This window comes from Ranitomeya variabilis, chromosome 3 (assembly GCF_051348905.1).
Source record: "Ranitomeya variabilis isolate aRanVar5 chromosome 3, aRanVar5.hap1, whole genome shotgun sequence".
In the NCBI taxonomy this organism is placed as follows: domain Eukaryota; kingdom Metazoa; phylum Chordata; class Amphibia; order Anura; family Dendrobatidae; genus Ranitomeya; species Ranitomeya variabilis.
Genome location: NC_135234.1, coordinates 638,582,681 through 638,609,752, shown reverse-complemented (window position 1 = coordinate 638,609,752; position 27,072 = coordinate 638,582,681). Strand labels below are relative to the sequence as shown.

General features: G+C 44.5%; 1 protein-coding gene across 1 annotated transcript; it reads left to right on the top strand.

Annotated features, from left to right (window-relative positions):
* The first annotated feature begins 408 nt into the window (after positions 1 to 408).
* On the top strand, positions 409 to 25,401 carry PYM1 (PYM1 exon junction complex associated factor). Its single transcript, XM_077297601.1, has 3 exons — positions 409 to 648; positions 17,058 to 17,151; positions 21,775 to 25,401. Exons 1-3 carry the CDS (start codon positions 576 to 578, stop codon positions 22,229 to 22,231), a joined length of 624 nt encoding a protein of 207 aa, XP_077153716.1. The 5' UTR covers positions 409 to 575; the 3' UTR covers positions 22,232 to 25,401.
* Positions 25,402 to 27,072: the final 1,671 nt, after the last annotated feature.

Below are 27,072 nucleotides of genomic sequence, written 5' to 3'. Positions count from 1 at the left end.
GCGCTGCGTATTTCTCGCAAGTCACACTGCTGGTCCGTGTGGAATCCGTATTTTTCGCGCCCCCATAGACTTTCATTGGCGTATTATTTGCGCAGTACGCTGACAAACGCAGCATGCTGCGATTTTGTACGGCCGTAGAAAGCCGTATAATACTGAACCGTAATATACGGCTAATAGGAGCAGCCCCATTGAGAATAATTGTGCCGTATGTAATGCGAGTTTTACGGACGTAGTTTCTGCGCTCTTACGTCCGTAAAACTCGCATGTGTGACCCCAGCCTCATACTGCTTGCAAATAATAAAGTAAAATGGCGACACGGACACAACCCAACCTTCTTGGTCTGCTTATCCTTCCGTACTAGTGGGCGGAGCGCCGCGCGGTCACGTGAGGTAAACAGTGGCCTCCTATTAGATAGCGGTCCACGGATTATTTCGCGTCTATCACGTGTCCGCTTCCGGCTCCTGCTTTGTTCTCTGCAGTATCAACCAATGCCCGAGTAATAAGCCGCCATAGAGCCTGCGCCGCCTTCCACTGCGGCAGCTCCCTCCTCCCGCCTTCGTCCCATCGATGACGTCATGGAAGCAGGTGTCGGAAGGAAACGTGGTGAGAGGACCAAGATGGCGACTCCCTATGTGACCGACGAGTCCGGTGAGTGTTGCACCGGGAGAGGGACGGTGTGAATGAGTCGGTTTCTGTTTCAGCTGCAGGACGAGTTTAAGCTGGTGGCACTGCACGTGTGATAATTGGCGCCTGTGGGCTCCTGGCCATCCACCAGTGGGCGCTGCTGCAGAGAGCTCCGGCACCGTCCCCTCCTGCAGCCTGCATATATATGTGTGTGTGTTATGTATATTATTACCCACGTGCAGGGATTTGGTGCTGCACATGATATTATGGCGGGGTCTCCAGCAGCCCTCATTAGCAGCTATGGGGGTCAGTCCTGCAGCAACACCTTAATGGCGGTCCTGTGGAGAACACAAGTGTCCCAGTTGTCCAAGATTTGATTCAAATCTATACTTCGTTTCATTCATTTAAAGGGGTTGTTTGCTCACAATCTGCTTCGTAGGGAGCCGCATAAACACGGTGCTGTGTATATGCAGTAACCCCTGTATAGGAGAGCATGGTATGGCGGGGAAAGCTCCACTGTACACATGTAGGTTACGTGCACAGGCAGTGCGGACACATCGTTATCCAGCCATTTATAATTGATGGCCATCAGTATTAGATCAGCAGTAGTCAGACTTTCGTCAGCGCTTACACCAGGTTGTAGACTGGTTTGCTCTGTAATATTTTGTTCTACAGCGCCATCAATTTTATATGGCTGCATTATAGTCATTAGGTACTAACTACCTGCCAATTTTGCCCGGCACCCACCTCTGCCGGCTCAAAGCAGTGACAAGCAGCTCCTTCTGCTGACGATTATACGGTTTCCTTTTATTTCACATCCACAAAGCAGCTCTTTCTCTTCCAGGCTGCTTTGCAGAAGTGGTGTCACTGCCGATCCCATACTGGTTGACAGTTGGCTCCCTGCAGTTGGGCAGCGGAAAGCTGGCTGTGAATCGGCATGACATCGGCTGTCGCACCCCACCAACTGAGCAAAGCAGAAGAGAAGCAGATGCTCTGTTGATGTGAGGCCACATAAGCTGCAGGAGTGGTCTGAGCCGGCAGAGATCTGCACTGGACAGAAGAGGCCAGTATGAACTACCTGCTTGTAAGTCTTTGGTCCCATATAAAATAGTTCCAGAAAACCTTGTTAACTTATGTACATAAAACAAGAACCTTTCTGTCAAGCCTTTTACACTTTGATGGTCAGCATGTGTGCAATAACAGTGCGACCCTGCTGAGTGTCCAGTCAAGGATCCAGGGACAAAGGAATGTTAAAAGTGGCTGATTGTAACGCGTTCAAAGTCAGCAGACTCCTTCAGGACGAACACAAAGGCTGTTGACTGTGAAACGCGTTATCAATCATCCGCTTCTTCCATTTCTTGGTCCCTGGATCCTTGGCTGGAAATTCAGCAGCGCAAAGTAAATCCTCCTTTCTGGCACATTCACCGTGGATCCTACAGCAGCGGACATCAGGCACCCTACAGTGGTCGTGTCACACAACCTCACCATGTGAGCGTATCTTATATTTACCCATCCTGCCTGGAAAAGACCCTATTTGTGCCTTACGTTCCCTTACAGCATCTTAAGTGCGAGAGTATATCAGACATGACACCTATGGTTACAGCATATCTCTGATGACAGCGAACGATCGGGCATGTTGATATCCAACATGCCTAATTTTTTTTCAACCCTCAGTCCGTTATTTTCTTTGGGGATGTCTCACATTAGGTTATTGGCAGCAATCTGCTTGATCTAACGTGTATGACCGGGTTTAATCGATTCCTCTTCGTTTCTTCTTTATTTTGTTTTTGTGGCCGGCGCCACATTCCATTCAAACTAAAGTGCTGAGGATCCTATAAATAAATGATGTGCTTCTCGTTGTTTGTAGGGACAGGTTCAATGAAATGAAATTCAATCCATGTAACACTACAATGCTACGGAGAAATCGATATACTTGCAGGGAATGTGTGCCGGAGACATCTCGCATACTAACGTACAGAAAACACTGTCCAATGGAAAAGAGAGAACATAAAGTATATTTGTATTAAAGGTTTATTCTCAGTCCTTTATTGTAAAATTACAAAGTATGTGTAAATTAAACAACTCTACAATTTACTTGTTATTAAAAATCTTCATTTTCAAGAGTGAATGAATTTTTTTTTAGTTTTATAATTTCCTTTTGGAGCTTAGGTTACTGGTTACGTCTGCAGTCCTTACAAGCTCGTTCCAGTAGAGCTTGTAAGCGCTGATCTGGAGCTGGTCAGAACATTAGAGTGCACTGTTAGCTCCTGATCTGGCCAGCAGCTTTGGCACTGCAGCATTAGAGGAGCGCCATTTCAGGCCAGCGGTGAATATCATAACTTAAATGGTAGAAACGTGTGCACTAGTGGTGGTGCAAAGGTAGGTTCCCACACCTTACAGTATACATAAAGAAAAACCTTGCACTCAACTTATGCCCTTTGTGAATTTTTTTAATGTAGTACCCAAAAAAAACGTTTTGGTCCAACACACCGGACCTTCATCAGTTACGTACTATGTGTGGAATAACGAGACGAGCGGAGGACTCCGCGTCTATTCACGGCACACAATACCTCTCTCCTGCATAAGTAGATCTTATCTTTTGCCAGTTTGCAACTCAGACGCCGCTCTCTCTGTGTGCCCAGAGACACTGTTTTGTCTCCTCCCGTTATTCCACACATAGTACGTAACTGATGAAGGCCCGGTGTGTTGGACCGAAACGTTTTTTTTGGGTACTACATTAAAAAAATTCACAAAGCATAAGTTGAGTGCAAGGTTTTTCTTTATGTAAGCGGTGAATATCAGGCAAGCAGGAGTGCACCAACCCCAGCAAGCAAGAAGTCGGAAGGCTGGGGAGCACTGCGCTTCTACCTGTGAAGGTGAGACAATCCCTTTAACATTACTAAATTTGCCTTAATTCCTGTGGGTGTACCACTTAAATGCCTTTAGAGAATAGTGGGAAAATAAAGTATTTCTCCCAGAAAATTATTGCAACTTTTTATTATACACATGTTAATTTCTTATGCGTCTATTGGAAAAACAGACAAAAATACAAATTGGGCATAATGTCACAGAAAATCCCCAAAATGGGCCGGACAAAAACTTGTTGGCACCTTTCGAAAATTGTGGGTAAACAACTTTGTTTCAAGCATGTAATGCTCATTCAGACTGTTGGGAGAAGGCGCCATCAAATATGATGCATGATAGGAGCTCCGGGACAGGTGGCGCCGACAGCTCCAGGATAAAAATATATATGTGGGCTATAGGGGTGCTCAGTAGGTCTCCAGCTTAACCAGCAGTATGGATGAGGGAAAATCCGACGCACTGCTGGAGACCCAGGCACATGTGAGTCCCCACTTGGGTGTATGCTCCCTATAGCCTTCAATAAGGGTACAGGCCATCAGCTATCTTTACGTTATCTATTTTAGGGGCTTTCCTTATCGGGGGGGTAAGAAGCCAGGCAAGTATAAGAAGTGCCCCATTTGTGCCATAAAACTTAAAGACTCCTGGCAGAAGTCGCTCTGCGAGTCTTGCACCAGCCGTATTGTGGGAGAAGAACAGGCTTCCCTAATGACGAGCATGAGAGCCATTGTTAGAGAAGAGGTGCAAGCTTCGATTTCTGGCTTATCTTTTCCCCTCCTTGTCCAATCTGACTCCCAGGATCCTCCGAGATCTAAGAAAAGACAGAGAGTCAGATCTGCCATCCGAGGACAGTTCTTTTGAATCTGATATGGAAGAGGAGGAATTGAGTAAGGACCCTCCTCAAAAAGGGAAAAAATATTTGTTCTCATCTAATGATATAGATGAGCTTCTGGGAGCGGTCAGACAGACTTGCAGATTGAGGAACCCTCAACCACTCAATCAATTCAGGATGAGATGTTTGGGGGGGCTACGTTCGCAAACATCGAAGGTCTTCCCTGTAAATGCCCACATTCGTTCAATGATTCTAGAAGAGTGGGAAGAGGCAGAAAAAAGGATATCCATTCCTAGAGACTTCAGACTTCGTCTTCCCTTTGACCATGAGGAGGTCAAAGATTGGGAAGATGTACCTAATATTGACATCCCACTTGCAAAGGTGTCGAAGGGAACTGCCATACCATTTGAGGACTCCTCCAACTTAAAGGAGCCAATGGACAGAAAGGCGGATGAACTCCTAAAAAGAGCATGGGAAAGCTCTGCAGCAGTAATCCGCACAAATATAGCGGTGACATCTGTGGCACGGGCAATGCGTTTGTGGGTAGATGACTTGAAAGATCAGTTGTCAGCCAGAACCGCTAGAGATTCTATCATAAAAGCTATCCCTCTACTCAAACTAGCAACCGGGTTTCTTGCTTATGCTACTGCAGAATCGGTTAGGTTTACAGCTAGAGGCCAATCCTTATCAAACGCAGCCCAAAGGGCTATATGGTTAAAAAACTGGTCGGGAGACGTTCTTTTAAAAAATAAGTTGTGTTCCATTCCCTTTTTAGGAGGCAGGGTCTTTGGCCCCATACTAGACGATATTCTGGAGAAAGCTTTTGATGAAAAGAAGGGGTTTCCAGAGGAAAAACGTAAAAAGTTCCAGCCTTTTCGCAGACCCTATTACGGTCAGAGATCAGACTATAGGGGTAAGGGAAAACAGGGTAGATGGAGCTACCAAAAAGGGGGAGAAAATAGAAACAGGAATAGGGATTCAGGTCCCTCAACCTCTAGGTCAGAGTTCCGAAGAAAATGACGCCACCAGAATAGGGGGGCGGTTGCTGAACTTCCTAGGGGAGTGGGAAGGGATTACCACAAGTCCTTGGGTCCTCCAGATTATCTCCCAGGGGTACAGGATAGAATTCGACTCCCTTCCCCCAGAAAGATATTTTGTATCCAACGTCCATCTCTCTTCAGTCTCCCCAATGTGGTCAGACATACAGGATCTCCTCCAGATGGAAGCAATATCTCCCGTTCTTCCTCACCAAATAGGAAGAGGTCATTATTCAGGTCTCTTCTCTATAAAGAAACCTTCGGGGGAATCCCGAACCATAATAATCCTCAAGCCTCTAAACAAATGGCTACAATACAAAAGGTTCAAAATGGAGTCTATACGCTCCACAATTCCCCTATTGGGAAAAGACGTGGTAATGTGTACTTTGGACTTAAAAAGTGCGTATTATCACGTACCAATTTTTCCAGATCACCAAAAATACCTGAGGTTTGCGGTAGAAAAAGAAGGGATAATCTTCCATTACCAATTTCGTTGCCTTCCATTTGGTCTGGCGACAGCACCCAGAGTTTTTACAAAACTCATCGTAGAAATTGTCATATCTAAGAAAATGAGACATCACCATAGTTCCCTATTTGGACGATTTCCTATTAGTGGCAGACTCTGTGGGGCAGCTCATGATCGATTGTCAGTTGGTGATCTCCACACTGCAGAAATCAGGCTGGGTGTTAAACTGGTCAAAGTCACACCTGACACCAAAATCAAAAATACAATTTCTAGGTGTCATCCTGGACTCGAAGGTCAGAAAATCGTTTCTTCCGGACAAGAAGCTGTCCGACTTAATAAAAAGAATTCGCCAGTTTTCAAGAGGTCGAGTATCCTTCAGGGATGCGATGAAGATCCTGGGATTAATGACAGCCTGCATTCCATGTGTCAGCTGGAGCCAGTTTCATTCCCGTCAGTTACAGAGAGCGGTTCTCACGTCATGGGACAGAAGACAAACTTCACTAGACAGGGAGTTCCACCTATCCTATCGGGTCAGACAATCCCTACGCTGGTGGACTGTGCCAAGAAATCTCCAGGTCGGGGTCCCATGGATTCAGTCTCCAGCAGTCACGGTGACTACGTACGCAAGCAAACAAGGTTGGGGCGGTCAGGCCCTTGGAAGATACTACCAGGGACAATGGAATTCGGAAGACAGCAACAATTCCTCAAATCACAGGGAGCTGCATGCAGTATGGAAAGTTCTGTGTTCAGCCCGAATCTTATTGAAGAACAAATACCTAAAGATCCCATCGGACAACACGATGACGGTAGCTTTTCTTCGCCACCAGGGGGGTCTCAGGCATCCAAAACTACAGCATCTGGCAGCAGATCAAATCTTCGCATGGGCAGAAAAGTCAGTGCTCTCGATTTCGGCAGTTCATCTAGAAGGCTCAAAAAACCAGATTGCGGATTTTCTGAGCAGAGAAAAGCTATCACCTACGGAGTGGGAACTAAACAGCAAAGTCTTCAACGCATTATGTCAACGCTGGGGAACTCCGGTGGACCTATTCCCGACCAGATGAAACGCGAAGGTCGGAACCTTTTATTCACTGAACCCTCAAGAGAGTCCGGCAGGAGTAGATGCCCTCTGTCATGGAGCAGGGGTCTGTTATATGCTTTCCCCCCTCTGGCATTGATACCAAGAATCCTCAGGAAAATATACGAGGACAGAGCTCGAGTTATTTTGGTGGTCCCTTTCTGGCCCAAGAGGAGCTGGTTCCCTCTGCTAAAGAAGCTGTCAGTAGACAATCCTTACCATCTTCCGGAAATGAAAGACTTACTGTTCCAGGGTTCGATTCTTCATCAGAACCCAGGGAATCTGCAGTTAGCAGCTTGGATCCTGAACGGCAGATCCTGAAAGCAAAAGGCCTATCGGAAGGAGTCATTTCCATCCTTCAAGCAAGTAGGAAGCCGGTAACTTCGGCAATCTATCTGAAAATTTGGAAAAAATTCTGCAGTTTTTGTGGAGAGACAACGGTCGATGTTGATCACCCTGACATACCCAGAATTCTTGAATTCCTGCAGCAGGGATTCAAGAAAGGGCTTAAACCAAGTACTTTGAGGGTCCAGATAGCAGCCCTCAGCGTGTTTTATGATTCTTCCCTTGCTGCCCACCCTTGGATTGCTCGGTTTTCCAGAGCAGTTCTAAGGCTGAGACCCCCTAATCAGGGAAAACTATCCCAACCTTGGGACTTTAACCTGGTCCTTAATGAATTTTGCAAGGAACCGTTTGATATAGCAAAGGATATAGACATTGCTAAACTTTCCCTCAAAACAGCTTTTTTAGTAGCCATTACATCGGCCAAAAGACTGGGGGAAATTTAGGCCCTATCCACCCAAAACCCCTATCTACAGGTATTTGATAGGCTCGTCTTAAGACTTGATCCAGGTTTCCTTCCTAAGGTGGTCTCGGTTTCAAATACTATAAACCAGGAGGTAGTGCTCCCATCATTTTGCCAGTTCCCTAGAAACCAAAAGGAGATGTTCTTCCATAACTTAGACGTCAGGGGAACTGTACTTAACCCCTTCCCGACCCATGACGCCTATGCGGCGTCATGGAATGATCGCATCCCTGCAGATCGGGTGAAAGGGTTAATTCCTATTTTACCCGATCTGCAGGGAGAGGGGGAGTTGTACTTCAGCCTAGGGGGGGTGGCTTTGCCCCCACGTGGCTACGATCGCTCTGATTGGCTGTTGCACTTTCAACAGCCAATCAGAGCAATTTGCAATATTTCACCTATGAAAATGGTGAAATATTGCAATCCAGCCATGGCCGATGCTGCAATAGCATCTGCCATGGCTGGAAATCATGTCCTGGCCCCCCCACCGCCCCCGATCCCCTCCCCAGTCGTCCGTTATGTGGCCCGGTCCTCTCCGTCCTCCTGTTCGCTCCCCCGTCCTCCTGCCCGCTCCCCCGTGCTCCTGTCCGCTCCCCCCGTCCTCCGATCCACCCCCCTGTGCTCCGATCCACCCCCCCACCACCCCCTCATACTTACCGATCCTCCCGGTGTCCGGCCGTCTCCTCGCTGGGCGCCGCCATCTTGGAAAATGGCGGGCGCATGCTCAGTACGCCCGCCGAATCTGCAGGCTGGCAGATTCGTTACAGGTACATTTTGATCGCTGTGGTAGGTTCTACCACAGCGATCAAAATAAAAAAAATAATAAATAAACCCCCCCCTTTATCATAGGTAGGGACAATAATAAAATAAAGAAAATATTTTTTTTTCTTTTTCCACTAGGGTTAGGGTTAGAACTAGGGGTAGGGTTAGGGTTACGGGTAGGGTTAGGGGTAGGGTTATGGCATGTGCACACAGAGCGGATCGGCCGCGGATCGGCCGCGGATCCGCCGCGGATCGGCAGCGGATCGGCCGCGGATCCGCAGCGGATCGGCCGCGGATCCGCAGTGGATCGGCCGCGGATTGGCCGCGGATCCGCAGCGGATCCGCAGCGGATTGGCAGCGGATCTGCAGCGGATTGGCAGCGGATTGGCCGCGGATCCGCAGCGGATCGGCAGCGGATCCGCACCGGATTTGCCGCGGATCTGCAGCGGATTGGCAGCGGATCCGCAGCGGATTGGCAGCGGATCCGCAGCGGATCGGCCGCGGATCCGCACCGGATTTGCCGCGGATCTGCAGCGGATTGGCAGCGGATCCGCAGCGGATCTGCAGCGGATTGGCCGCGGATCCGCAGCGGATTGGCCGCTGCGAATTCGAAGCAGTTTTCCATCAGGTTTACAGTACCATGTACACCTAAGGAAAACCAAATCTGCTGTGCCCATGGTGCGGAAAATTCCGTGCAGAAACGCTGCATTGTATTTTCCGCAGCATGTCAATTCTTTGTGCGGATTCCGCAGCGTTTTACACCTGTTCCTCAATAGGAATCCGCATGTGAAATCCGCACAAAAAAACACTGGAAATCTGCTGTAAATCCGCAGGCAAAACGCAGTGCCTTTTACCTGCAGATTTTTCAAAAATCTTGCGGAAAAATCTCACACGAATCCGCAACGTGGGCACATACCCTTAGGGTTAGGGTTGCAATTAGGGCTAGGGTTGGAAATAGGGTTAAGATTAGGCTTGTGGTTAGGGTTACGGATAGGGTTAGGGGTGTGTTGGGGTTACAGTTGTGGTTAGGGTTGGGATTAGGGTTACGGTTGGGATTAGGGTTAGGATTAGGGTTGGAATTAGGGTTACGGTTGTGTTGCGGTTAGGGTTGTGGTTAGGGGTGTGTTGGGGTTAGGGTTGTGATTAGGGTTATGGCTACAGTTGGGATTAGGATTAGGGGTGTGTTGGGGTTAGTGTTGAAGTTAGAATTGAGGGGTTTCCACTGTTTAGGCACATCAGGGGTCTCCAAACGCAACATGGCGCCACCATTGATTCCAGCCAATCTTGCGTTCAAAAAGTCAAATGGTGCTCCCGCCCTTCCAAGCCCCGACGTGCGCCCAAACAGTGGTTTACCCCCACATTTGGGGTACCAGCGTACTCAGGACAAACTGGGCAACAACTGTTGGGGTCCAATTTCTCCTGTTACCCTTGCAAAAATAAAAAATTACTTGCTAAAACATAATTTTTGAGGAAAGAACAATTATTTTTTATTTTCACGGCTCTGCGTTATAAACTTCTGTGAAGCACTTGGGGGTTGAAAGTGCTCACCACACATCTAGATAAGTTCCTTCGGTGGTCTAGTTTCCAAAATGGGGTCACTTGTGGGGTGTTTCTACTGTTTAGGCACATCAGGGGCTCTGCAAATGCAATGTGACGCCCGCAGACCATTCCATCAAAGTCTGCATTTCAAATGTCACTACTTCCCTTCCGAGCCCTGACGTGTGCCCAAACAGTGGTTTACCCCCACATATGGGGTATCAGCGTACTCACAACAAACTGGGCAACAAATATTGGGGTCCAAATTCTCCTGTTACCCTTGTGAAAATAAAAAATTGCTTGCTAAAACATCTTTTTTGAGGAAAGAAAAATTATTTTTTATTTTCACGGCTCTGCGTTGTAAACTTCTGTGAAGCACTTGGGGGTTCAAAGTGCTCATCACACATCTAGATAAGTTCCTTGGGGGGTCTAGTTTCCAAAATGGGGTCACTTGTGGGGGGTTTCTACTGTTTAGGCACATCAGGGGCTCTGCAAACGCAACCTGATGCCCGCAGAGCATTCCATCAAAGTCTGCATTTCAAAACGTCACTACTTCCCTTCCGAACCCCGACGTGTGCCCAAACAGTGGTTTAACCCCACATATGGGGTGTCAGCGTACTCAGGAGAAACTGGACAACAACTTTTGGGGTCCAATTTCTCCTGTTACTCTTGCAAAAATAAAAAATTCTGGGCTAAAAAAATATTTTTGAGGAAAGGAAACACATTTATTATTTTCACGGCTCTGCGTTATAAACTTCTGTGAAGCACTTGGGGGTTCAAAGTGCTCATCACACATCTAGATAAGTTCCCTTGGGGGTCTAGTTTCCAAAATGGAGTCACTTGTGGGGGGTTTCCTACTGTTTAGGCACATCAGGGGCTCTGCAAACGCAACCTGATGCCCGCAGAGCATTCCATCAAAGTCTGCATTTCAAAACGTCACTACTTCCCTTCCGAACCCCGACGTGTGCCAAAACAGTGGTTTACCCCCACATATGGGGTATCAGCGTACTCAGGAGAAACTGGAAAACAACTTTTGGGGTCCAATTTCTCCTATTACCCTTGGGAAAATAAAAAATTGTGGCTAAAAAATCATTTTTGAGAAAAGAAAAATTATTTTTTATTTTCATGGCTCTGCGTTATAAACTTCTGTGAAGCACTTGGGGGTTCAAAGTGCTCACCACACATCTAGATTAGTTCCTTGGGAGGTCTAGTTTCCAAAATGAGGTCACTTGTGCGGGAGCTCCAATGTTTAGGCACACAGGGGCTCTCCAAACGCGACATGGTGTCCGCTAATGATTGGAGCTAATTTTCCATTCAAAAAGCCAAATGGCGTGCCTTCCCTTCCGAGCCCTGCCGTGCGCCCAAACAGTGGTTTACCCCCACATATGGGGTATCATTGTACTCAGGACAAACTGGACAACAACATTTGGGGTCCAATTTCTCCTATTACCCTTGGGAAAATAAAAAATTCTGGGCTAAAAATCATTTTTGAGGAAATAAAAATTATTTTTTTATTTTCACGGCTCTGCGTTATAAACTTCTGTGAAGCACCTGGGGGTTATAAGTGCTCACTATGCATCTAGATAAGTTCCTTGGGGGGTCTAGTTTCCAAAATGGGGTCACTTGTAGGGGAGCTCCAATGTTTAGGCACACAGGGGCTCTCCAAACGCGACATGGTGTCCGCTAACGATTGGAGCTAATTTTCCATTCAAAAAGTCAAATGGCACGCCTCCCCTTCCGAGCCTTGCCGTGCACCCAAACAGTGGTTTACCCCCACATATGAGGTATCGGCATACTCAGGAGAAATTGCCCAACAAATTTTAGGATCCATTTTATCCTGTTGCCCATGTGAAAATGAAAGAATTGAGGCTAAAAGAAATTTTGTGTGAAAAAAAAGTACTTTTTCATTTTTACGGATCAATTTGTGAAGCACCTGGGGGTTTAAAGTGCTCACTATGCTTCTAGATAAGTTCCTTGGGGGGTCTAGTTTCCAAAATGGGGTCACTTGTGGGGGAGCTCCAATGTTTAGGCACACGGGGGCTCTCCAAACGCGACATGGTGTCCGCTAAAGATTGGAGCCAATTTTTCATTGAAAAAGTCAAATGGCGCTCCTTCCCTTCCGAGCCCTGCCGTGCGCCCAAACAGTGGTTTACCCCCACATATGAGGTATCAGCGTACTCAGGACAAATTGGACAACAACGTCCGTGGTCCAGTTTCTCCTTTTACCCTTGGGAAAATAAAAAAATTTTCGCTAAAATATCATTTTTGTGACTAAAAAGTTAAATGTTCATTTTTTACTTCCATGTTGCTTCTGCTGCTGTGAAACACCTGAAGGGTTAATAAACTTCTTGAATGTGGTTTTGAGCACCTTGAGGGGTGCAGTTTTTAGAATGGTGTCACTTTTGGGTATTTTCAGCCATATAGAACCCTCAAACTGACTTCAAATGTGAGGTGGTCCCTAAAAAAAATGGTTAACTGGTCAAATTTTAACCCTTATAACTTCCTAGCAAAAAAAAAATTTGTTTCCAAAATTGTGCTGATGTAAAGTAGACATGTGGGAAATGTTATTTATTAACTATTTTGTGTCACATAACTCTCTGGTTTAACAGAATAAAAATTAAAAATGTGAAAATTGCGAAATTTTCAAAATTTTTGCCAAATTTCCGTTTTTTTCACAAATAAACTCAGAAATTATCGACCTAAATTTACCACTAACATGAAGCCCAATATGTCACGAAAAAACAATCTCAGAATCGCAAGGATCCGTTGAAGCGTTCCTGAGTTATTACCTCATAAAGGGACACTGGTCAGAATTGCAAAAAACGGCAAGGTCATGAAGGGGTTAAGTACTTGGACATGACTAGGGCCTGGAGACGTGATAGTAATCTTTGTCCTTTACGGAGGTCCTAATAGGGGGAAAAAAGCATCAAAATCCACCATTGCGAGATGGATTAGATCCACTATTAGCCTAGCTTATCAGGCACAGGGAAAGGATCCCCCACATAGCCTTAAAGCTCATTCATCTAGGGCTATGGCCGCTTCATGGGCAGAAAAAGGGGGGCCTCGGTAGATCGGAGCTGCATCTTGGTCCAGTTTTGGCACCTTTTCTAAACATTACAAACTAGATGTAGTCTCTTCTCAGCTAGCGTTTGGCAGGAAAGTGCTTCAGGCAGTAGTCCCACAATAGGACCAAATAAGTCTCCTTTGGTACTTCTCCATGGTGCTGTCAGGTGGTGACCTGGAAAACGGTAATTAGACCTACCGGTAATTGTATTTCCAGGAATCCTTCTTGACAGCACTGTTAGTTCCCTCCCTAGTACAAAAATGTGGTATACTTATGTGAAGTAAACATTTGTATTAAGGTTATGTTCAAAATAAAATTCTTTTTTTGCATTCATCCAGAGGTGTTACTTTGGAAAATCACTGAAGGGTGGAAGGGGGAGGGTCCTTTTAAACTCTCGTGGTTTCCTGTCCCACCTAAAACTTACTACTTACTCCATGCTCACAGTTGAATTCCCACAATGAGTATTTGGTGTGGTTTTTCTGATGCATATTTTCATGGGGAAAAAAGCGCGGCGTATTATAGCTCCAACAAAGAGAATGGGATTTATATAAATGTTATACTCGTTTGTGCTTCTTTTTTTTTTTTACGCAGCGTAAACTGACATGCAGTGATAGTTTGAAATCCGAAACATGTCAATTTCTCTTGTGGTCAATATGCGTTTTACTTGCGGATTTTCCCGTTAGGCCGGGATCACACATGCGAGGAATACATGCGAGGAATACGGATGAGTCTCGCATGTTAATACCCGGCACTGCCGCCGTCACTCAGGAGTGGAGCGTGCGGCCGCATAGCAATACATGGAGCCGCTCGCTTCGCTCCTGAGTGACGGCGACAATGCCGGGTATTAACATGCGAGACTCGGCCGTATTCCTCGCATGTGTGATCCCGACGTTAGACTTAAATCTGATGAGGAGAATCCACTGATAAAAAATGCCTATACATTTTTATTTTATTTTTTTACATACAAGAAAAACTGATACATCTTTTTCAGTTAATTTCATCGCGGGAGGGGAAAAAAAGTGTTATTCACCTCCTATCAGTCAGTTAAGAATGGACAGCAGACAGATGCTGTACCAAGCGCTGTCCAATTTAGTTTTTTAGTTTTTTTTTCGCGTACCCATAGACTTTCATTGCAGAGTTTGATCGAACACTTGGATCAATATTGGACGTATTTGCACGATTTTGCACTCACCATTCTATCCCAAAAAAAATCACTGACAGCAAGCAGGTATGAGTGCTTTTGTGAAAAACTGTGTGACTGAGCCCTAAAATCACATGTAATCCACATGGGACATTATCAATAACGTTTTATGAAAGCTAAATAACAGGAAGTATCTCATCAGCTGTATGTGAAACATGACCTACTAAAAATGCAAACTGCAGCTGAAAAAAAGTAATAAAAAAAGCAAGTACCGTATTTTCCGGCATATAAGACGACTGGGCATATAAGACGACCCCCCAACATTTGCAGTTAAAATATAAAATCTTCTTAAAAGTCGGGGGTCTTCTTATACGCCGAATGTCGTTTTATAGGGCCGGTGACTAATGTGCCTTTTGGGGGGGGAGTGGTCCTGATGACGAAGAGGGGGCATCTCACAGGAAAGTGTGAGTGGAGTATCCCCCATTACCTCATTGTAGCTTCAGTGTGGGGTGCTGGGGAGCGGCGGCGGCCACCGCCCCACAGCACAACACCCATGCGGCACAAAGAGGAGCAGCAGCTGCCGCCTCTCCCCAGCACAGAGACCCCGTGCTGCAGCTACAATGAGGTAATGGGGAATACTCCACTCACACTTTCCTGTGAGACGCCCCTCTTCGTCATCGGGACCACCCCCCCACCCACCATATACACATTGGTGTCTGCACTCAGCGTACAAGACGGCACCCGGCGTATAAGACGACCCCCGACTTTTAAGAAGATTTTCAGGGGTTAAAAAGTAGTCTTATACGCCAGAAAATACAGTAACTTAAAGGGGTTGTCTACTACTTGGACAGCCCCTACTCGACCTAAATGTTTGGCCCCGATAAAATAAATAAGCTTATACTTGCCTCCCGTGCTGGCAGCATTCCAGAGGTATTGGCACTCGCGGTCCCGGGGCTCTCATGTGGTGGTTGTGACATGTAACCCCGATGCTTAATCAATGCTGGTATCCCTGTCCCCACCTTCGGACAAATCGAACGTGAAGAGGAAGTTCTGGCTGCAGCTGATCTTATTTCCTCTTCATGTTTGATTCGACAGGAGGCGAGGATAGTGACACCAGTGCTGATTGGGCTTCGGGGTTACATGTCGCCACCACCATACAAGAAGCCCCGGGCACCGATATCACTTGTCACAACAGCACGGAAGCCCCGGGAGAGCAAGTACTGACACCGTAGGAACGACGCCGGCAGGGGAGGGGAGTGTAGGCTTTATTATGTTATCGGGGGCCAGGCGTGGGGTATGAGAAGTTGTCCAAGTAGTGGACAACTCCTTTAATTTAACTGATTGGGGTAGAAATGCTGTGAAAAATCTGCAACATCAAAAATGCACTGAATACTCATCGTGAGAACATAGCCTAAGAGTCCCTACGTTTTCTCTGCGTAAAGTGGGTCAGACATTGAGGAGATCTATGGTGCACTTATTACTGTATTTATCACAGAAGAAGCTCCTGATGGACCTGTTATTGTTCTCAGACCCTTTAAAATTAAAAAAAAAAAAAAAGATGCAAGGGATTCAGAAATTAGGCATTTCCATCTGCCACCATCTTTGCAATATATTTACTCAAAAAAAAAATTGGAATTAAAGGGAACCTGTCACCCCCAAAATCGAAGGTGAGCGAAGCCCACCGGTATCAGGGGCTTATCTACAGCATTCTGGAATGCTGTAGATAAGCCCCCGATGTATCCTGAAAGATGAGAAAAAGAGGTTAGATTATACTCACCCAGGGGCGGTCCAGGTACGATGGGCGTCGCGGTCCGGTCCGGGTACCCGATGACGTCCTCTTCTAGTCTTCACACTCCGGCGCAGGCGTACTATATCTTCCCTGTTGAGGGCAGAGCAAAGTACTGCAGTGCGCAGGGCCTCTTTGACCTTTCCTGGCGCCTGCGCACTGCAGTACTTTTCTCTGCCCTCAACAGGGCAGACAAAGTACGCCTGCGCCGGAGCCGCAGCGTGAAGACATGAAGAGGATGTCTTCGTAAGAAGATGGGAGGCCCCTGACCGGACCACGACGCCCATCGGACCGGACAGCAGCGGGAACGCCCCTGGGCGAGTATAATCTATCCTCTTTTTCTCATCTTTAAGGATATATCGGGGGGGCTTATCTACAGCATTACAGAATGCTGTAGATAAGCCCCTGATGCTGGTGGGCTTAGCTCACCTTCCATTTTTGGAGGTGACAGGTTCCCTTTTAAGTAATAAATGCACCTCTCAGTGTTTACCTGATCAGAGAAAGGATAATGGCTTACTAATGACGAAAGTGGAGCCATAAATCGCCAGCGATGGGGAATAACGACAGGCAGCTAAGCAACGTCACTGCTTTCTGTTCATGTGATAAAATCTTTTCCGCGTCACCGGCACTGTGATATGTAAGGCCACGTGCACATGATGAGTATTTGGGGAGTTTTTTACCTCAGTATTTGAGCCAAACGCTTCCTTTTTTTTTTTTTTTTTTTTCTGCTGTCGCATTCACAGAGCCGTAATATTGTTGTTTTCCCTTTTGACGTTGGGCCCTGGGGTACCTGAGCCTTCACCACCACAGTGGAGACATACAATTACATCCATTTGTGCTAAAGGGTTAAATATTCCTGCCTTTTTTTTTGCATTTTCAGCTAAAGAATTTTTTTTGCCCTCAGTGTCTCTATTCCTCATTTGTGGAATTTGCAAGACATTGCACAATCCCTTAAAATGTATTGAAATAGACGGATGCTAGAGGTTTTTTAATATCTTTGTAATAATGTACATGAATTATACACATGCGTTATTCATTGTGTAATGTGTTTTTTGCATCTTCTTAAATAAAAGGGAAGTACATAGCAGCTACCCAGCGACCCGATGGCACCTGGAGGAAGCAGAGAAAAGTGAAGGAGGGATACGTACCTCAAGAAGAAGTTCCTGTGTATGTATCGGTCGCTCCATATCCAATATACCTAAAAGTACTACGACTTGCAACCAGAAATTAAAATGTTCAGAAGTTAAAGCAATCCAATATATCTTATTGTGTGAGAAAAACTCATAGATATGTTAAGTCTCTTATGGAGCATGTGTACAACAGTAAGGCAGAAAGCCATACGGGGATTTTCTCTTTTTAGAAACTCTTGCCACTGCCCCATTGAGTAAATTGACCCTATTTTTCACGGACAGCACTCACACCAAGAATACAGTTGTATGTGCCATCCCTAAATGTCAGGCCCTTCAAAATTTTGGATAATACAAATTTCTGTATGCCCTCATAACCAGAGTCAGGTGTTTTGAAAGTCTGTTCAGGGGTCTCCTGAGATACATATTTCTTTATACCACCGTAAATCCGTGTCCGTTCCTCCACAATGCACAACATCTGGTCCTACTTCTATAGGACCAGGAACAATCCAACCATAATGTGAACATCCTTCCTGTTTCACACAATGGTTGGATGTCTGTCCCGTAGAAGTGGCACTGGAGGATAGTACCCTTAGATGTAAGGCATTGTGGAGGAGCTGACACCCATTCATAAAACACTGACTCTGGTCGTAAGCGGATATCTGGTGTACCTCCTGCAAGATGTTCAACTACAAGAAACGGAGCCCCAGAATGTGATCTCCTGACAGTCACATATGCATCATTAGTGGCTTTATTTTGTTTTTTATTAGTGATGAGCGAATATACTCGTTACTCGAGATTTCTCGAGCATGCTCGGGTGTCCTCTGAGTATTTTTTAGTGCTCGGAGATTTAGTTTTTCTTGCCGCAGCTGAATGATTTACATCTGTTAGCCAGCATAACTACATGTGGGGATTCCCTAGCAACCAGGCAACCCCCACATGTACTTATGCTGACTAAGGGTACCGTCTCACAGTGGCACTTTTGTCGCTACGACGGTACGATCCGTGACGTTCCAGCGATATCCATACGATATCGCAGTGTCTGACACGCAGCAGCGATCAGGGATCCTGCTGAGAATCGTACGTCGTAGCAGATCGTTTGGAACTTTCTTTCGTCGCTGGATCTCCCGCTGTCATCGCTGGATCATTGTGTGTGACACCGATCCAGCAACGCGTTCGCTTGTAACCAGGGTAAACATCGGGTTACTAAGCGTAGGGCTGCGCTTAGTAACCCGATGTTTACCGTGGTTACCAGCGTAAAAGTAAAAAAAAAAAAAAGTACATACTTACATTCCGGTGTCTGTCCCCCGGCGTTCTGCGTCTCTGCACTGTGAGCGCCGTCCAGCCGGAAAGCGAGCACAGCGGTGACGTCACCGCTGTGCTTTCCGGCTGGCGCAGACACAGTGCAGAGAAGCAGAACGCCGGGGGACAGACACCGGAATGTGAGTATGTACTGTTTTTTGTTTTTTTTACTTTTACGCTGGTAACCACGGTGAACATTGGGTTACTAAGCGCGGCCCTGCGCTTAGTAACCCGATGTTTACCCTGGTTACCCAGGGACTTCGGCATAGTTGGTCGCTGGAGAGCTGTCTGTGTGACAGCTCCCCAGCGACCACACAACCACTTACCAACGATCACGGCCAGGTCGTATCGCTGGTCGTGATCGTTGGTAAATCGTTATGTGAGACAATACCCTAACAGATGTAAATCATCCAGCTGCGGCAAGAAAAACTAAATCTCCGAGCACTAAAAAATACTCGGAGAACACCCAAGCATGCTCGAGAAATCTCGAGTACCGAGTATATTCGCTCATCACTATTTTTTATCAATTTTTTGTTACAGGTGTGCATTTTTATAATAGAAGGAATGAGAGAAAATAAGTGGACATAAAACAGCCATCAAGTCTTAATTAAAAAAAAAACAACAAAAAACAATTAGCTTAAAGTTACCATTCATTCACCAAGCTGAGGTTTGGTGTGAATCGGTGAGCCGCAGTTTATCATCTGTGGTTGATACTAGCGGGTAATGGTGAGGACTGTTCTCCTGCAGGGTGATGGGTCATACATAGGAGGAGGGAAATGCATCTTTCTGTTGCGATGAGAAGGTGGGACACATTGTATCCCTGGGTTAAAAAAGAAACCCTCAGGAATTTATCCTAATTGCTGTAATTGACGTATCAATGACCTTGTAGGGGGCATACAGAGTAGAATTTCAATATTTGCAGATGACACTAAACTCTGCAGGGTAATCAATACAGGGGAGGACAATTTTATATTACAGGATGATTTTTGTAAACTAGAAGCTTGGGCTGATAAATGGCAAATGAGCTTCAATGGGGATAAATGTAAGGTCATGCACTTGGGTAGTAATAAGATGTATAACTATGTGCTTAATTCTAAAACTCTGGGCAAAACAGTCAATGAAAAAGACCAGGGAGTATGGGTGGATGACAAACTCACATTCAGTGGCCAGTGTCAGGCAGCTGCTACAAAGGCAAATAAAATAATGGGATGTAATAAAAGAGGCATAGATGCTCATGAGGAGAACATAATTTTACCTCTATACAAGTCACTAGTGCGACCACACTTAGAATACTGTGCACAGTTCTGGTCTCCGGTGTATAAGAAAGACATAGCTGAACTGGAGCGGGTGCAGAGAAGAGCGACCAAGGTTATTAGGGGACTGGGGGGTCTGCAATACCAAGATAGATTATTACACTTGGGGCTATTTAGTTTGGAAAAACGAAGACTAAGGGGTAATCTTATTTTACTGTATAAATATATGAGGGGACAGTACAAAGACCTTTCTGATGATCTTTTTAATCATAGACCTGAGACAGGGACAAGGGGGCATCCTCTACGTCTGGAGGAAAGAAGGTTTAAGCAAAATAACAGACGCGGATTCTTTACTGTAAGAGCAGTGAGACTATGGAACTCTCTGCCGTATGATGTTGTAATGAGTGATTCGTTACTTAAATTTAAGAGGGGACTGGATACCTTTCTGGAAAAGTATAATGTTACAGGGTATATACACTAGATTCCTTGATAGGGCGTTGATCCAGGGAACTAGTCCGATTGCCATATGTGGAGTCGGGATGGAATTTTTTTTTCCAATGTGGAGCTTACTCTTTGCCACATGGGTTTTTTTGCCTTCCTCTGGATCAACATGTTAGGGCATGTTAGGTTAGGCTATGGGTTGAACTAGATGGACTTAAGTCTTCCTTCAATCTTAATTAGGACAATTCTTGACCTCTGAGAAGTCCGGATTATTTTTCTTTTGGGCCGAAACAATTGTTTGCTTATTAGTATGTGTTCAATTTTTTTGGTTGAGTCTCTGATTTAGTTTTGTTTTCATGTGTCGGTGGCCTGTAATTTTTTTTAAGGTAAGATAGTTGACCCAAAGTCACTCAACATGCGGGCTGAGCCTCTGGGTGTGTGCCATGTCACCAGGAGACTGACTCTCACCCTGAAACTGTTAACAAAGCTCTGTACCTTGTTCCCATCTTATAGACATTTGACTGCTGTAGCCAATCACTGTCTGCAGTGGTGACACATAGGCCACCAATATAACTAGTAGCATCACCTGCCCATTCCCGCCGAAAAAGGACAGAGTGGAGATTTGCAGCGGGCAATGTAGGATGCACTGCAGTGCAATGGGCAGGTGAGTATACCTAATTTTTTTTTTTTTTTTTTTTTTTTTTTTAATAAATACAGCAGTTGGCTTCTAGACACATGTATAAACCTGTACAAGGAATTGGATCTGCAAGGGTCTAGCAGTGGGGGCAAAGTTCATTAGATGTATTACTCTATTCCTCCAATGTTGTATACTAGTATCTCTGTACTGTCCGTTTAAAGGGAACCATCACCATGATTTCACACCCTAAACTATTTTCATACTCATGTAGCTCTTTCACAGATAAGTCCAGCAACACCATTCCATGGCCAGTCCATTACTGAAAAATCAGAGTTTGAATTGATATGAAAATGAGGCTATTGTAAATCTGAAACCTCTGTCACTCCATCTCTATTTTTTGCCCATTGCTTCCTCTTCCTGCTTAACTCGCATGTGTGTGTTGTCAAGCAGCTGGAGGCATTGGTGAGTAGGGAGCAGAGCTGGAGTGACAGAGGCTTTAGATCTACAAATGGCTCTTCAGCCTAATTTGCATATCCATAAAAGCGATGAATTCCCAGTAACAGAGGAATGAACTGGTCATGTAAAGGTATTGCTGGACTTGTCTGTGAACCAACTTCGTGCACGTATAAATATTTTTGAATCTCGGATTAGGAAATCCTGCTTAAAGATTATTTTTACATGAATGTGGCTGTGCTTTAATGCCAGTCACAGCCCATGGACAAGTGTGGCACGGTTTGTAAAGAAAAGTGGAAGTTTTCTCCATCTCGTAAACCTTTGACTCCTAAAGAACATATGAGTACAACAATATTCTGTTTTTAATTTTGTACACAGTAACAATAAATGCATTTTTTTGTGTAATATAATTATTTCTTTAATTGAAAACATTTAAGCATTTTGGAAAAGCACACAGTACAGCCCCCCACTGCCAACATGTGCGTAGAGAAAAAGTAAAAATAACATTTCCATTTCCATCTACAGACCCACTACGGTAAGAACAGTCCTTAATTTGATTATGTACTTATTCTTGCAGGTATGAAAACAAGTATGTCAAGTTTTTCAAAAGCAAACCCTCACTTCCCCCTGGACTTAGCCATGTTGAACCAACGACTAACAAAACTCAACAGTCCACCAAGCCAGAGACGGAAACCACTCCTCTGTCTAAAACGGCCAAAAGGAATATGAAGCGCAAAGAAAAAAGGAAGCAAGAAAAAGGAGAGCGAGGAGCAGTGGAAGAAGTCAGGCAGGACATGGAGAAGATTAGTATTTCACAAACCGAGGTGCAAAAGGACACGGCAAATAGTGAAAACGCTGCTGCCGAGAAGGCCAAGAAACTCAAGAACCTGCGCAAGAAGCTTCGTCAGGTTGAGGACCTACAGCAGAAAATAGACTCCGGGGAGATAAAGCAGGCTTCCAAAGAGCAGCTAGAAAAGCTGGGTAGGAGGAAAGCACTAGAGGAAGAGATCGAGGACCTTGAACTGGACTTGTAGAAGAGATGGCATCCATCAGTGGCTAGACCACCAGAGGACATACACACAAGGCGTTTCATGTTTTCTTTGTTTTACATTCAGTCCATGTTCAATTGTAGGTTCACGGGAAAAGTAGGGACATCTAATATTGGAGATCTGATTTCCAGCTCATTAGCACTTTGGTTAAGGAAAAAGATCCCATTTACAGAGACAAATGTAAAACGGCTATCACATGTAGATATCTGAAGACCATGAGACCATGTATGGGTAAGTTCAGACAAGGTGATTGTTTTTGTTTTTCCCGCAGACCAGAAACAGCTTTTGGGAAACACCTGCTTTTTTTTTTTTTTTTTATAAACCTTTTTCTTGAAGCATTTTATTAATGCTTTTTGTTGCCGTTTTCAGTTAAAGCTTTTGGGCCGATTTTTGAATGTTGTTTTTTACATCCATTAAGAAATTAATGAAACTCTCAAGCACCTAGATGTTTTCCAGACATTCTATTCTTTAGCTTCCCCATTGGCTTCTACTAAGAAGAATGGCCAGGTCCCGTTTTTTTGTTTGTTTTCTTTTAAACATTTTGTTGTTTTTAGAAACCTGAAGTGGGTATAAGATGCTCAAGAGCTTGGACATGTGAACAGCAAGTCACTCGTCAACAGAAATAAATAGGAATCTTTGTATTTATTTTATTTTTAGAGTTTACTTCCCGGCACAAATCTGCTAAAAAAAAAACAACTAAAAAAAAAAAAGTGTGAACATACCCCGATAGAGCTAGATTTTGTAGTAACACTGAGCTTGTGTTATGCCCATTTCCTTTTTGTCTTTTGCCAATGGAAGATTAGTCTCTAGACTTGTCTGAAGGTCTTTGAATCGCAGAGAGTGCTTTGGACACGATTCAAGATTAAAGCAATAATTACTTTAAAGTACACTATGTATCTCTCCTATATGAAAATGGACTATTTACCTCCGTACCATATTTCTGGACGAATACTATAGAGGGGAAAAAAACAATATCCTGAGACAGAAAACAAATCACATCTTCTGCTTGGCACATTGAGGATATATATTTTAGCAATAATGAAAGTATCATATGATATACAGGTATTCATCTTTTTGCTTTTATCAAATTGTGGAGATTATTATTATTATTATTATTTTTTTTTTCTTGTAGCAGGGAATTGTTAATAGGTAATCATCGTCATATAATATAGTTTCATCCGTATACCTAAAGGGTTATTCTTATATTATGGCATGTTGCTGGAATATTGTCAGTGGTGACCCGACCTTTGGAGCACCTGCTGATCCTAAAACAGAGGTTGGCTTTTCCTATTCATATGCTGTAGTAGGGTCAAACACTTATATGATGGTAAGCAGCAGATGACAGGTTCCTCGCTGCCGCTAGGAGCGCCCATATATCAAATAATCTGTTCGTTCTGCCTACTTTATCATTTGCCATATATACGGTAAGTATGTGCATGGTAATGCTGTCAAGACTAGCGCAATCTTCTGGACGTTTATAGTGGGGGGAATATAGTGGGCACAGGAGCTGGGGCTGCACCATTGGCATTGGGTATCAACTGAATATTGAGGCTGCACCATTGGCATTGGGTATCAGCTGAATATTGAGGCTGCACCATTGGCATTGGGTATCAGCTGAATATTGGGGCTGCACCATTGGCATTGGGTATCAGCTGAATATTGGGGCTGCACCATTGGCATTGGGTATCAGCTCAATATTGACAAACAATAAATGGCCTTTAAAAAAGAGAGGTTTTATTTAGCAAAATATAATAATTTGTATTAAGCCATAAAATAAAGTTTGTCATTGGATAACATAAAAATGGAATCTAAAAATAAAACCCCATCTATGGCTATATTGATACGGATATTTACAATGTATTTGTCTGGGAGCACAGTATTGAAAATTACTGTCTTCAAGGCTCAAAGTAGCAATGTCACAATGTCGTTAAAGTGAACCTGTCAGATCAACCCTCCCATCATCTCCCTCCCCCAAACTGCGTATATGGGCATGTAGGGCTTTAAAATGTAAATCCATTGACACCTTTACATTTTCTATCTGTTGCTGCATCCTTGAGTAATTATCATTTTCCTTCAATTGCAATAGAGGCTGTAAGTGTTTCGGGCACTTGATTGCCTCCCGAGCACCTGTCCCTTCAGCTTGATTGATATCTCACTGTCTGTGTGACGTGTGACATCAGGTGCCAGGCAGGGAAATTGGACAGTGCTGTAGCAATCGGTCTAAAGAGGCTAGTGCTTGGCAGGAAAATGGCCTCAGGAGATGTTGGTTTAAGTGCTCTATCACGCCTGGAGCACTTAACGCCTCACTTATGTATTAACAAAAACTCGAATCACTCGGGAATGGGGCAACATAGAAAAGATATAAAGGGGTCACTGGATTAGCAATTTGAAGACCTACATGCCCATATGAGATTTGCTGGGGGTGGGGGTGGGGGGGGTTTGATTTCTTGAAAAGATTCCCTATAATAGGTCAAATTAAAGGTGCTATGAGCCAGAGTCCTGATGACGAGGATGTAAATGTCTGCCCTAATATCCAGTCACCTTTTAAAAAATATATTTTTTTAAAAAGTCTTTTTCTGTAACTTGTGTAACATAAAATGTATCCTGAAACATGTGGTCGGCAATATAACTACCAGTCACTGACTTGTCGATGAATGGACCTCGACCTCCCTTGTCTTTGTAAATGAGGTGTGATGATGCTCCATGCACAGATATCATCAATTATGATGGGAAACCTTATGCGAAATCTGATTGTAGTACTTATTATCGCCCCGGATCCTGGGCCATACAATTCTGATCCTACCAGCAACAGGAATACAGGAGCACACAACCCTGCAAAGTCTTAATGTTAGGAAGCTGATGGCAACTGACAGTCAAGTTTTACATACTGTCCATTTATATATTTTACTGAAGTTACAACCATGTGATGTACATGTGAGTTCAGATGCCGTGTCTGTAATTTAGGATCATCAAACTTCTTCATAATGTGCAGACCTCTTTAGTATCTTCTTGTCATTCATAGATTTCCCCTCTTTTTGTGTTGTGGGGTGCAGTCATCGTTGCATTTCCTCGAGCTGTATTGTACTGTTTGTTACTATTGTTTGTTGTATTTTTTTATAATATAGAAGGTGTAATAAACATCATGTTGCACCAAAGAGTTTTGTCAGTGTTCATTGTGTTGCACTTACCATAATTAAGCACTAGGGGGAGCTAAATGTTTTTCGTAGTCTTAAAGGACTTTTACACACAGCGATGATCACCTGATCAATTATTCACAATTATTGCCTGGTTTATAATGTCAAGGACTACTCGATCGAAGAACAATTGTGTGTTTTATGTAGATACATATTTTGTGCTGACACAGATCAGTTTCTCAGCTTGTCATCGAACCTCTATAAGAATTAGCATATATGCCAGTTACAAGGGTTCTTCCAGGTATATTTTCCCGCTTTAACAAGCGTTGATCAATTTACCATATTGTTGATTACATGCTCGTTATGAATTCTTTGCAGTATGTAAAATAGGGGGCAGGTCAGTGAGGGATCAGTGCAAGCCATAAGCCCCCCCCCCCCCCCCCCCCCCCCCACAGGCCGCCCCTGAGGACGAGCATATCGTTAACTCAAAACTGAAAATAAAGATTAAGCCACAAGATGGAATTCATCAACCCAGGTATCATTGTAATCAGTATAACGGCGCTGACCTGACACTGTCTGTAGGTTACTGTGCACAATCCTGCTGACAGGTTCCCTTTTAAGCCGCTCCTGCCACTTAATGAATTTGACTTTTGTCCTAATTGGTGTGTTCCTCCTTTGGCTGCTTGAGAAATACTACTACACTCCCTGACAGAAGTTATGTCGCTTATCCATGTTATGTAAATAAAAGCTTATAGCCTGACATTAAATTCATCCATTGGTTGTATAAATTGTTCTCTTGGAAGCTGAAACCCTCCAAAATGTGGTTTAGGTTGATCAATATTTCTGCATTGATGCCAATTTATTTTCTTAGTTAATGGACACAGGATGGCCGGATTTTGGCAAGACAAAAGTTTTGTCGCCTGGACATATAATGCACCCAATCCTAGTTTACATCCTCACCTGTGCTCAGTAAATGATTGGTTAGTGTGTGTGTGTATAAAAAGAAACCCAGCACCCCAGACATTCACTTAAACTGCAACTTGAGCTCTGACAACATGCCAAAAATCCACCCTGCGACCAAAGCCTGGATTATCAAGAGGCTGAAGACCAGATCCACTGCAGAGGTGGCTGGCACCTTTAATGTGTCTCAGCGTCAAGTACAAAGAATTAAAAAAAGATTTGAAGAGACTGAAGATGTGTTTGATAAGCCCAGGTCCGGCAGACCGCACAAGACAACTGCTCAGGAGGAACATTTGTTGGTTAGAAAATCCAAAGCAAGCCCCTCTTCCACTGCAGCAGAGCTCCAACAGGCCTGGTCACCTCAAGTCCCTGTGTCAACTAGAACAGTTTGTAGGATTCTGTCTCGAAATGGCCTCCATGGTAGAATCAGTGCCCAGAAACCAGCACTAAACAAAAGGCAAATTGAAAAAACGTGTGGCCTTTGCAAAGTCCCACAGCCTGCTAAACAGATGGACGCTGGAAAAGTGGCAGAAGGTGGATTTCTCTGATGAATCTTCAGTAGAATTACACCACAGCCACCGCAAATACTGCAGGAGACCTACTGGAGCCTGTATGGATCCAAAATACACCCAGAAAACAGTTAAATTTGGTGGTGGAAAGATTATGGTCTGGGGTTACATTCAGTATGGGGGTGTGTAAAAGGGGTCAAATTCTTCAGTAGGATGCTGCTCC

What these genes read in the sequence shown, in the direction of transcription:
- PYM1 (XM_077297601.1), top strand. Translation starts at nt 576, where the DNA reads ATGGAAGCAGGTGTCGGAAGGAAACGTGGTGAGAGGACCAAGATGGCG. An exon ending in CTATGTGACCGACGAGTCCG is followed by an intron (nt 649 to 17,057) that starts GTGAGTGTTGCA and finishes CTTAAATAAAAG; the next exon opens with GGAAGTACATAGCAGCTACC. An exon ending in CCTCAAGAAGAAGTTCCTGT is followed by an intron (nt 17,152 to 21,774) that starts GTATGTATCGGT and finishes TTATTCTTGCAG; the next exon opens with GTATGAAAACAAGTATGTCA.